General features: G+C 36.6%; 1 protein-coding gene across 1 annotated transcript in view; it reads right to left on the bottom strand.

Moving 5' to 3' along the window:
- Window positions 1-12,282, bottom strand: part of LOC123549388 (protein VAC14 homolog) — a 47,514-nt gene that overhangs the window by 24,732 nt on the left and 10,500 nt on the right. The window contains exons 3-9 of the mRNA XM_053546711.1: window positions 10,480-10,647; window positions 9,404-9,466; window positions 8,853-8,960; window positions 8,137-8,246; window positions 7,783-7,892; window positions 7,007-7,154; window positions 5,412-5,621 (exon numbers count right to left, since the gene is read on the bottom strand). Of these exons, the coding sequence (XP_053402686.1) occupies window positions 5,412-5,621; window positions 7,007-7,154; window positions 7,783-7,892; window positions 8,137-8,246; window positions 8,853-8,960; window positions 9,404-9,466; window positions 10,480-10,647 (917 nt within the window). The remainder of the gene's footprint in view (window positions 1-5,411; window positions 5,622-7,006; window positions 7,155-7,782; window positions 7,893-8,136; window positions 8,247-8,852; window positions 8,961-9,403; window positions 9,467-10,479; window positions 10,648-12,282) is intronic.

Consider the following 12,282-nt stretch of genomic DNA (forward strand, 5'->3'; position numbering starts at 1 on the left):
AAACTCCATGCGTTCGCTTTTTAAAGCCTATTGGAAAAGGGGAAACGTTTTCGAACAGCATGGATTGACCAGACTGGGGCGGGGCGCAGCGGGGCTGGATCCCTCTGGTCGCACACCCCAGTTGGTTTTCCCAGGCATGGCTCATAATTTCATGTAATGATAGGAAAAAGATTGGGATCAAACATCTAGAAACTGGGTTTTATAAGAGTTTTAATATTTTTTAAAGTCACTGAAGATTTTCAAACATAACTAATCCCTTTCATACAATACCTACTTTTAAAAAAACTTACCCCATTTTTGGTCAAAAAACTATGAACATGCAAAGAGAAAACCCTTTCTTGTAATTTTCAGTCTTAAAAATTTCTTGTGACCTTTGCCACAGACCTAAATAACCCCTGCAAAAACAAAAGTGGTCATTTGCTGACCATTAAATATTATGACTTAAAAAGTTTGATGGCTGTTGGTCAAAGCACACTTGACAAAAGGGTCTGAAACTATCTTAACCTCAAGGTCAATGGACCTTGACCTTATCCAATGACCCCTTAAATTATAGGAAAATTTCTACCATTTTTTACCATCCATGGTTTACAGTCCCAAGTCAAGTGTTCTCTAGAATTGATTTAAAACCCTTGCCTTCTCAAGGTCGGTCTTCAACTTTGACCTACTGACACAAAAACCATCAAGGTCATCTACTAACTAGCTACAATCACCCTACGGAGTTTAGTAGTCATAGGCCCAAGCTTTCTCCATTTATTAATTAAAAGCCATTTTTAGTCTCAACTAACCTTGACCTTTGACCTATAACCCCCAAATTACATTGTGTAATCTACTGACAATGGGCAATCTTTCTACAGAGTGTGCGAACTGCATGGCCTTATGTTCTCAAGTTATTGATGTAAACCCATTCTCAGTTTCAAGGCCACTGTTACCTTTGACCTGCTGCCCTAAAAACAAAGGAGGTCATCTACCGATCCTATAAAATGATACCCTGTTGCCTTTTTTAACTAATTAAAAAAGTAAGCCAAATGTTACACAGGGGCATAATATTTTCCAGTAAAATGATGGATGGAAGTCAAAAGACAACAAGTATTAAATAGGATGTACAAAAGTCAAAAATCTCTTACAATATATGAGCCGTGCCATGAGAAAACCAACATAGTGGCTTTGCGACCAGCATGGATCCAGACCAGCCTGCGCATCCGCGCAGTCTGGTCAGGATCCATGCTGTTCGCTTTTAAAGTCTACTGCAATTAGAGAAACCGTTAGCGAACAGCATGGATCCTGACCAGACTGCGCGGATGCGCAGGCTGGTCTGGATCCATGCTGGTCGCAAACCCACTATGTTGGTTTTCCCATGGCACGGCTCATTGATATAACTACAGTGTATTAAAGCTTACTAAAACTAAACGCATGTAAAAACATTCCAAGAAAAATATAATACCTTTTCTTCATTTTCCTATTCATTTTAGAAACAGAAAAAAAAATCAGTATTATGTAACACTTTTTCCAAACTTGCTGAAATAAACTTCTTAAGTTCAATTATTAGAAGAAATCAGAATGTGTTTAACTAAAGATGACACAACACTGATTGTTCTGCTTCCTGTTTCAGAAGGCATCATTTGTTAACAATTAAAAGGAAATAAATACATATAATTCTATTTTTTAAAGACACACATGTCTATATACATGTAAGCAAACTGTTTTAAAGTAAGTAAATCTTTGACAAACACTTCAAAATGTACATAAATTAATGAAATTAAATAATGTTGTAGATATTTGCTTGAAAATAAGTATTAGATAAGAAAGCCATGCCACTGTATCAAATTCTAACATATTAATCTCATAGAGAATTGCTCAGAAGCCCAGGAAAACTTTTATAACCTACATTTTATTTTAACTGATAACACAGATTTATCAAGATTTCAATTAGTTGTTGATCCACTTAACCCCTTTTTCATTTCTCATGATTTCTATAAATACAAAACTAACTGAAAGTGTTTATCGAATAACTTCCTGGTTTGTCTTGATGTGACTTTTACTAGATATGATATATGAGAAGAATTTCAAGTAGGACAAAAGAAATATAATTAGTTTCTCAGCTTTCTCAGTGTTGCGATTAAAGATGCACTTTTTGTTGAAAATCACCTTAGTAATTTATAAAAAAAATCAAAAAACAAGAGCTGTCTCCATAGGATGACACATGCCCCCGATGGCACTTTGAATGAATAGTTATGGCCGATGTTAGAGTTTAGGACCTTTGACCTACGGACCTGGGTCTTGCGTGCGACATGTCGTCTTACTGTGCCACAAATCCATGCGTAGTTATTTTAAAATCCATGCATGAATGACAAAAATATGGACCGGACATGCCCATCATTGCACTATCATGAAATATGACCTTTAACGTCTAAGTGTGACCTTGACTTTTGAGCTACGGACCTGGGTCTTGCGAGCGACACGTCGTCTTACTGTGGCACACATTCATGCCCAAGAATTTTAAAATCCATGCATGAATGACAAAGATATGGACCGGACACGCCCATCAATGCACTATCATGAAATATGACCTTTAACGTCTAAGTGTGACCTTGACCTTTGAGCTACGGACCTGTGTCTTGCACACGACACGTCTTACTGTGCCACACATTTATGCGTAGTTACTTGAAAATCCATCCATGGATGACAAAGAATGGCCGGAAAACGCCCATCAATGCACTATCATGAAAATGCCTTTAAAAGTCCCAAAAGTGCCCTTACCTTTTTGAGCTACGGGGCCTGGGGCTTTTCGCGCCATGTCGCTTACTGGGGACACATTCACGCCCAAATTATTTGAAAATCCATCCCTGATACAAAAGAATGGGCCGACACGAAAATTGCGGACAGACCAAAAACGTTCAAAAAATATAGCCTCCCTTTGGGGCATAAAAAAAAAAAACCTGCTATGTTTAATATGAATGCAGCACCACCATTTTGGATCATGTTGTTTTGAAGCAAAAATTCACTAACAATGTTCCGAAGTTTTGATTACCTTTCCTTTTTTATAGAAAATTCCGCAACTTTTAAAACAAATTTTACGAAAATAAAAACAAAATTTATTTAAAAAAAAAACCATTTACTTATGAAAGAAAACTACTCGTGTAAATTTAACCTTTTTCTCCCTAAAGTAGTTCTCAGTTCGAATCAAAAATTTTTTCTACAATCATTAAACCATGTTTTTTCAAAAAAAACAAAAAATATTAGAAAACAGGGAAATAAAAAACATATGGGCGGTCTCACTTTTTGGCAACTGATTGAAGTATTTTGACCAACACAATTCCAATGGATGACAAAGATTGGACCGGACACCCATCAATCACTATCATGAAAATAATACCTTAACGCTAAGTTGACCTTGACTTTGAGCTACGGACCTGGTCTGCGCGCGACAATGTCGTCTTCTGGTACACATTCACGCCAAGTATGAAAATCCACATGATGACAAAGAATGGCCGGACACGAAAATTGCGACAGACCGACAGACGGTTCAAAAATATATGCCGTCTTGGGCATAAAAAATCCTTGCTAGTGTTTAATATGAACTGCAGCACCACCACTTTGGAAGTACATGTATGTTATGAAGCAAGAATTCACTAACAAATGTTCCTGAAGATTTGATTAACTTCCTTTTCATAGAAAATTACACACTTTTAAACTTTCACTGGAGATAAAAGACAATTTATTACGATAAAAAAAAACATGACAATGAATGAATCTGACTCTGTGTATGAGCCTTTTTCTTCCATAAAGATTCTCACGATCGAACAAAATTTTTATCTACATCATTAAAACGTCATTTTTTGTAAAACATCAAAATATACTTAGAAAACTGGGCAAATAAAAACATAGCGCCTGTGCTCAATTTTTTGCCAGACTGATTTGAAGTATTTTGACCAAACACAAGTTTCCAAAATGGGAGTCTATGGGAATACATGTATCACAATTTTGATAATATTTTCGCAAACAGAATTTTTCTGTATGTAGATTTTAATGAAACTTCTCACAGTCAAAAATAAACATATTGCCTATAACACAGTGAAATGAAAAGTGTAGGTTTGTGTGCTTATTTTTTTAGGTAGGTAGTTGCCAATAACTAAAGAGTCATTAAATGATTTTCATTACCACACGCTTAATCTAGGCTTAATTCTATGTTTTCTGGATTAATGACGTTATGCCATTACATCTGGTTTATCAACTACCATAAATAAATCTGCAACAGTATAAATGTACTGTGAAAATGCCATAAAATGTTGCTCAAATGGGTCTGACGGCCTATACAATCAGAGATAATATGAGTTGGCCATGGAAAAACCAACATAGTGGGTTTGCGACCAGCATGGATCCAGACCAGCCTGCGCATCCGCGCAGTCTGGTCAGGATCCATGCTGTTCGCTGTTAGTTTCTCTAATTGCAGTAGACTTTAAAAGCGAACAGCATGAATCCTGACCAGACTGCGCGGATCCGCAGGCTGGTCTGGATCCATGCTGGTCGCAAAGCCACTATGTTGGTTTTCTCATGGCACGGCTCATATAACATTGCAAATTCCTTCTAAGAATGCTACAGACCAAGTCTGGTGAAGATCCATCAAGTGGTTCATGAGAAGAAATTGCTTTAAGTTATTTCTATTGTTAGCTCTGGCGGCCCTTAAAAGGACTTTGTAGAACAATTTGAACAAACTTGAGACAACACACAAGGATGTTACAGAATAGGTTTGGTGAGAATCCATCAAGTGGTTCATAAGAAGCTGTTTAGTACCTAAATATCTATTTATAGCTTTGGCAGCCCCTAAAACAGGCTCGGCTGATCCACTTGAAACAACATGAGAAATGGTTTTACAAGAACAGACCAAGGTTGATGAAGATCCATCAGGTGATACATGAGAAGAAGTTGTCTAAAATGTTTATTCTACTTTCAAAACTAGTTACCTTTATTTAGAGATTAAGCAGAAAGATTTGAACAAATATGAGAGATGACCATCCACCTTTACAAATAGGTCACCTAAAACCCTTGATTCAAGTGTGCTAAAAATGCTACAGACTATCTTTTAAAGTGAAAATTAACCAAGGAAGTGATTAATACGAAAAAAAGGTTTTCCCTATCCAGTTTGAAAATGAGTTTTTTAATACTGTATTAATATTGAAAAATTAGCCGACATTGTTTTGAACGTATTCATTCAAATTCATCACATGGCTAGTAAAAAGATATGCATAGGTATTGTTATCTTTACGTTTTACTGTTACTATGGGTACTATAGCTCAGTGCATGTATATATGCAAGCTTAAATACCTGTAAAAACTTAATTTCATTTATATTATTTATTTGGCAACAGTGACTACTAGGAATAAATGGTTACCATAGTAGCATATTTCACTTACATATCTGCAATATCAGTTTCTGCTTCTTCCCCATTTGTAGAAGTTACTTCTCCTGTCTGAGAGACTGTGATTTCTGTAGTACTGTTAGAAGTGATCTCCCCTGACTGACTCTCCTGTGAAGGAGTACCAACTGCTGGTGTTGGTGTGTCATCAAGGTCTTCAATTAATTCCATCAAAAGCGTATTCAGACTCTCTGCAGCCTCCTTCACACTGAAAAAATTTTCCAGTTAAGAAAAAAGCAAAATACAAGGGCTGATCAAAAAGTAATGTCATTGGTGCCACAAAAATTTGTACAACAAAAAACAAGAGCTGTCTCCATAGGATGACATATGCCCCCGATGGCACTTTGAATGAGTAGTTATGGCTGATGTTAGTGTTTAGGACCTTTGACCTACAGAGCTGGGTCTTGCGCGCGACACGTCGTCTTACTGTGCCACACATTCATGCGTAGTTATTTTAAAATCCATGCATGAATGACAAAGATATGGACCGGACACGCCCATCAATGCACTATCATGAAAAATGACCTTTAACGTCTAAGTGTGACCTTGACCTTTGAGCTACGGACCTGGGTCTTGCGCGCGACATGTCGTCTTACTGTGGTACACATTCATGCCAAGTTATTTGAAAACCCATCCATGGTTGACAAAGATATGGACCGGACACGCCCATCAATGCACTATCCTTTAATGTCTAAGTGTGACCTTGACCTTTGAGCTACGGACCTGGGTCTTGCGCGCGACACGTCGTCTTACTGTGGTACACATTCATGCCAAGTTATTTGAAAATCCATCCATCGATGACAAAGATATGGACCGGACACGCCCATCAATGCACTATCCTTTAATGTCTAAGTGTGACCTTGACCTCTGAGCTACGGACCTGGGTCTTGCGCGTGACACGTTGTCTTATTGTGGTACACATTCATGCCAAGTTATTTGAAAATCCATCCATCGATGACAAAGATATGGACCGGACACGAAAATTGCGGACAGACTGACAGACTGACAGACCGACAGACCGACAGACTGACAGACGGACAGACGGTTCAAAAACTATATGCCTCCCTTCGGGGGCATAAAAATAACAAAGATTTGTACCCAGTTCCACAGATCTTTTTTCAATATCTCTTAAAAAATAAAAATATAATGAATTCATGGAAAGCATGGTAAAGGCAAATACCACAGGCCATTGACATAACTAATGCAAGATAATAAAATTTTTCCACTTAACAGTAACACGTGTAAGCAAAACTTGAACTATTCCCTGCAAAGATGTCCACAGAGTTTCATTGGCAGAGCAAAGAAAGAAATAACTTCATATCATTATACTTTCTAGGGACATTACTGCATATGTCTTAAAATGACACTAGTACTGGAGGAAAACTTAAAGGGTGTCATGTAAAGTTCTATTACAACTGAGGTCACAGGTATGGCTATATATACATTAACTTTGGCCAAAGTCGCGAGTATACTCTTCTAGAGTGAGGCGATTACCGGAGTACTGAAGATGTTGATGAAGGATTGACAATGGAAAAATTTGCTGTTTCAATAAGCATCTACTTGTCACAACAAAAAAAAAGAAATCATCCTTACTTTTTCCTGCTTTTAGTGTCAATATCATTTGTTACAAGACGAGGAAGTATTGCACGTAAAATTCCTGACACAAATGGCAACATTGATCGACCTGCAAGCACTACAAACTCCTTCAACCAGGTAATTGCTGTGTAACTGATCAGATCATCTGAAAATGTATTGATATTATTTCTCAAGTTTCCCATTTAAGATGGAGTGAAGTTGTATACCATTTTCATATACTTATGTTAATATTATATATGTGGAGGGAATAGTTATTGCGGATGTGACAATAGATGCAATTAAATCACAACAAACAAATAAAACTCCCATTGAAAAACTCCCATTTATTTTATATCTAAAAACTTTAAATATTTTATATCTAAAAACTTTAAATTTATGAATATTTATCACCACAAAACAGCCATTTTGGATAAGACCATGAAATTTTATTTGCTCACATATTAAATGATTTCAAAGTAAAATGAATATCTACATACCAAAAAGTCTACTAGTTTTAAAGAGGGGTTTAACGAGGCAATATACACCAGAGCCCACAAACGGACACTGAACAAGGACTGGGGCCATTACAACCAGCCAAATATTTAGGACACTCTTTTAACATCACTCACAAAAACAAATCATCAAGCAATGTTATCATGTAAAAGGTCTGCTTACTGATGAACTCCACAGCAAATGGTTGTAAGCTCCAGAAATACTATCAATTTTGTTTGAAACATTTCAATAACACTGTACTTCACATATAACATTAAAGGTTACAAGCTACTGATACACACCATTAAGATTTTCACTGTGTATAACCAGTATGTTAGCCATCTGTGCATAATTGACATAGCCTTGAGACTTTTTAATGCTGCTCAAAAACTCACGTAGACTGCCCTGGCACCTGCAAATAAAAACAAATTTGTGAAAACCACAGTATAAACATTAGCACATGGCACTTATCATTCTGAAATGGTAATCCTGTGTCCTCCTTACAAAGCTTAACAGTGCTTTAAGATGGTCAGAGAATAAACCATTGAAACAAATTGGCAATGGCTTGCAAGAATGAAAGATAGTCAGGGAACTATGTGGTTAAGGGTGGTAGGATAAATGATTGTAAGCTGCAGTAAATGAAGTATGGCACTCACATTTTCCTAATCTCTTGATTTGAATCTCCTAGAATTTCAAAGAGGCCATCGAGGAACTCTGGCAGTAACACTAACATGTTGATATCTGGCACAGCATCTAGTGCAATAATCTACAAAATAAATCACCCAATTCAGGTTCTAAAGCAGCATGCCTTGAGAAAGCACTTGCATTAGTTATGTTATAAATAATAAAGTAAATCAATGTGATTCAGACTGGTGTAAGCGGTATTCAAATATGCGCAAAAGCTCTTAATATTGCCACCCCTACTTACATAACTATTAAATCATTTCATGAATAATAAGTTATATTTTTCCTGTACACTTTACACTGAACAAATCAACTTTAATATAATAAATTCATTTTAACCATTTTATTACTGTGATCTTATATGTGTACATTTTCCATTTTGAGCATTACCAGGTAGCTGGAAAAAGCCAATGGACTACAGGTATCAACTTTGGTCTAGTTTTTTTATGTTGAGCCAATTTATAACAGCAACATTTAAAAGAAAATGACCTGCAATACAACTTAAGATGGAATTTTATGGAAAACTGCTTTTGATATGGGCAAAAATATGCTTAAAGCTTCCTAAAATATGTATAGTTGAGGGAATTATCATTGAAAGTTTTGGTTTGTAGTTTACATTATTCGAAGTTCTTGGGTATTACATCAGAAGTTTGACCTGTTGTTACATTTTTAGTAATAACCGGCTTACCCATGAGACAAGAAACTGGCGAGCATATGGATTCTTGTTGTAGATTCTCTCCCTCAGTAAAGGAACAAAAGATACAAGATCAAATGAGGAACTCTCTGTAACAATATCCTGTAAGTAAATAATCAACAAATCAAAATCAGCCTGTAAGTTAAATTAATCAGCAATGTCTTGTACAGTATCCAAGTAATGATAATTCCTATGAAGTTTCAACAAAATCCCACCAACAGTGCTGGAGAAGTATTCTGGACAAATTTCATTCAAAAAAGACATTTAAGGGGAGATTACACTGCATGAAATGCAACTAGGCTTCATACCAATCACTTCTATGAAGTTTCATTAAAATTCAGCCATGGATGTTTGAGAAGAAGTGCAGACAAGACAACTGCAGAAAAACAGACTGACAGACAGAAAAAGCAATAATTTATGTCTCCCATGACAAAGTATCTGTAACCTGATGAACAGCTATTATTGAAAACATCTAGTGCAAAATAAGGAGCAAAAGTGTTTCCTTCCTGTCTACAGTCCCAGTTTTCAAGGATCTATAATCTTACCTTTATGAGTCTGTCTAAAAGCTCAGTCCCGCTCTTGACATTTTGATCTGGATCTGATGCTAACTAGAAATAAAAGTAAATGCATCATCAACAACCATAATCTATTTAATGACAACTCTCTTTTTACATCAGTCATAAGGGATAAATCCACATAAATAAACCACGACCGTTTTCACTGTCAGAGCTAGTAGTTAACTGATATGATAGAGGTCATATCATATCTGTTCTCACTGAGCTATTAGTTAACCAATATGATAGAGGTCATATCATATCTGTTCTCACTGAGCTATTAGTTAACCGATATAAACATAGTGATTTTAACTATTCTCACTGAGTTATTTGTTAACCAACATGATGGAAATCATATCAAGGTCATATTATAACTGCTCTCATTGAGTTATTAATTAACCAAAAGGACCGAGGTCATATCATATCTGCTCTCACTGAGCTTAAGTTAACCAGTATGATTAAGGTCATACTATGACAGCTTTGAGTCCTGGCTACATTCCAGTTTTAAAGGCGGAGAAGACTCCAGATGCCTTTCCTGACAACATTTTAATAATGGCAACCATCTAGCAGGAAGCAAAAAAAAACCTTCTGACAGCGAAATAAGGGGTAAGTGATTTCAAGACAGTAGAGCTGATCAGCTTGCCACTGAGGCACTGTAGCATATACTGCAAAATTAAATAAATTCCATATTGTTTTATTTCAATGATTTAAATACTCCCTTTTAATATGAAAGACTGCCTGAAGGAAGCAAATAAAAGGGGACAGTTCAAATACAGCAGAATCTTCAAACTGTTTCCATCTATAATTGAGTCACACCATGAGAAAACCAACATAGTGGGTTTGCGACCAGCATGCATCCTGACCAGACTGCGCATCCGCGCAGTCTGGTCAGGATCCATGCTGTTCACTAACAGTTTCTCCAATTCCAATAGGCTTTGAAAGTGAACGCATGGATCCTGACCAGTCTACATGGATGCGCAGGCTGGTCTGGATCCATGCTGGTCAAAAAAGCCACTATGTTGGTTTTCTCATGGTGTGGCTCAATTATAAATCCATTTTATACATACCTTGCTTAAAGCATCAAATATTTCATTGAAGAAAGGCAGTACTGATCCTCTGGTCACTTTGACGATGTTGTAGAGAGCTTCACATGAGTAATATCGTACCTGACTGTCCGAATCACGGAAACAAGCAAGTACAGGCTTCACAAGCTCATTTACATATTTGCTGGAGTCCTACAAGAAATATCTACATTTAACAAGAGATCACAGAGTGATCTTGGCACCCACCAATGTGCCATTTTTGACAATTCCAAATTTTTAAGACTTATTGACTAGTTCAAGGTCAAATTTCATTTCCGTACAAAACACTGTGCATGTGGTCAAAATTCGAAACCTGTAGCTTGAGAAATGTGAAAGTAGGTCACTATATCAATTTCAAGGACAAAGTTCTTTGTACACAAAACTATGCATGTGCATCAAGTTTGAAGGCTGCAATTTGATAAATCTGAAAGTAGGTCACGAGGTCAATCTTAAGGTCAAAGTTTATTTTGGTACACAAGACTATGCAAGTGGTCCAAATTTGAAGGCTGTAGCTTTAGAAATGTGAAAGTAGGTCACTAGGTCAAAATCAAGGTCAAATTACACTTCAGAATACAAATCTATACATGTGGTCCAAATTTAAAGCCTGTATATTCAAAAATGTGAAAGTGGGTCACTAGGTCAATGTCAAGGTCAAAGTTTGCTTCGGTACACAATCCTATGCGTGTACGTCTAAATTTGAAGCCTGTACCTACAGAAATGTGAAAGTAGGTCACTAGGTTAATCTTAAGGTCAAAGTTCATTTCGGTACACAAAACTATGCAAGAGGTCCAAATTTGATGGCTGTAGCTCGAGAAATGTGAAAGTAGGTAACTATGTCAAATTTTAGTTTGGAACACAGAACTATGCATGTGGTCCAAATTTGAGGCCTGTACCTTCAATAATGTGAAAGTAGGTCACTAGGTCAATGTAAAGGTCAAAATTTGTTTTGGTACACAAAATTATGCATGTGGTCCAAATTTGAAGGCTGTAGCTTGAGAACTGTGAAAATAGGTCACTAGGTCAAAATGAAGGTCAAATTTCATTTCGGAACACAAAACTATGCATGTGGTCCAAATTTGAAGGCTGTCGCTCGAGAAATGTGAAAGTAGGTCACTAGGTCAAAATCAAGGTCAAATTTTATTTCGGAACACAGAACTATGCATGTGGTCCAAATTTGAAGCCTGTACCTTCAAAAATGTGAAAGTAGGTCACTAGGTCAATATCAAGGTCAAAGTTTTTTTCAGTGCACAAAACTATGCATGTGGTCCAAATTTGAAGGCTGTAGCTACAGAAATGTGAAAGTAGGTCACTAGGTCAAAATCAAGGTCAACTCATGTCAAGGTTCATCTTGCCACTCAAAACCATACAGGTGGTCCAAACTTGAATGTTGTAGGTTATTGACAAGAAGATTTTAAAAGCTTTTCCCTATATAAGTCTATATGAACCATGTGACCCCCAGGGCGGAGCCATAATTGACCTTAGGGGATGATTTGAACAAACTTGGTAGAGAACCACTAGATGATGCTATAGTACAGTAAAATGGTGTAAAAATACTTCAAAAAATGGGAAAAGCATGAAACTTGGTACATAACTACTTTAGGGCAAAATACTAAAAATGAGCATGAGACCCACACCGAAAAATCCAATATGGCCGAAAAATCCAAGATGGCCGCCATATATGTATATATTTTCAAAAATACATAATATTATATATAAAATTTCTATTGACACTTACAGTCATCAGTATAATAAGCTAAAACCACCTGCCTGAATTAATCCAAACATATT

This window comes from Mercenaria mercenaria, chromosome 6, assembly GCF_021730395.1.
Source record: "Mercenaria mercenaria strain notata chromosome 6, MADL_Memer_1, whole genome shotgun sequence".
Lineage (NCBI taxonomy): Eukaryota > Metazoa > Mollusca > Bivalvia > Venerida > Veneridae > Mercenaria > Mercenaria mercenaria.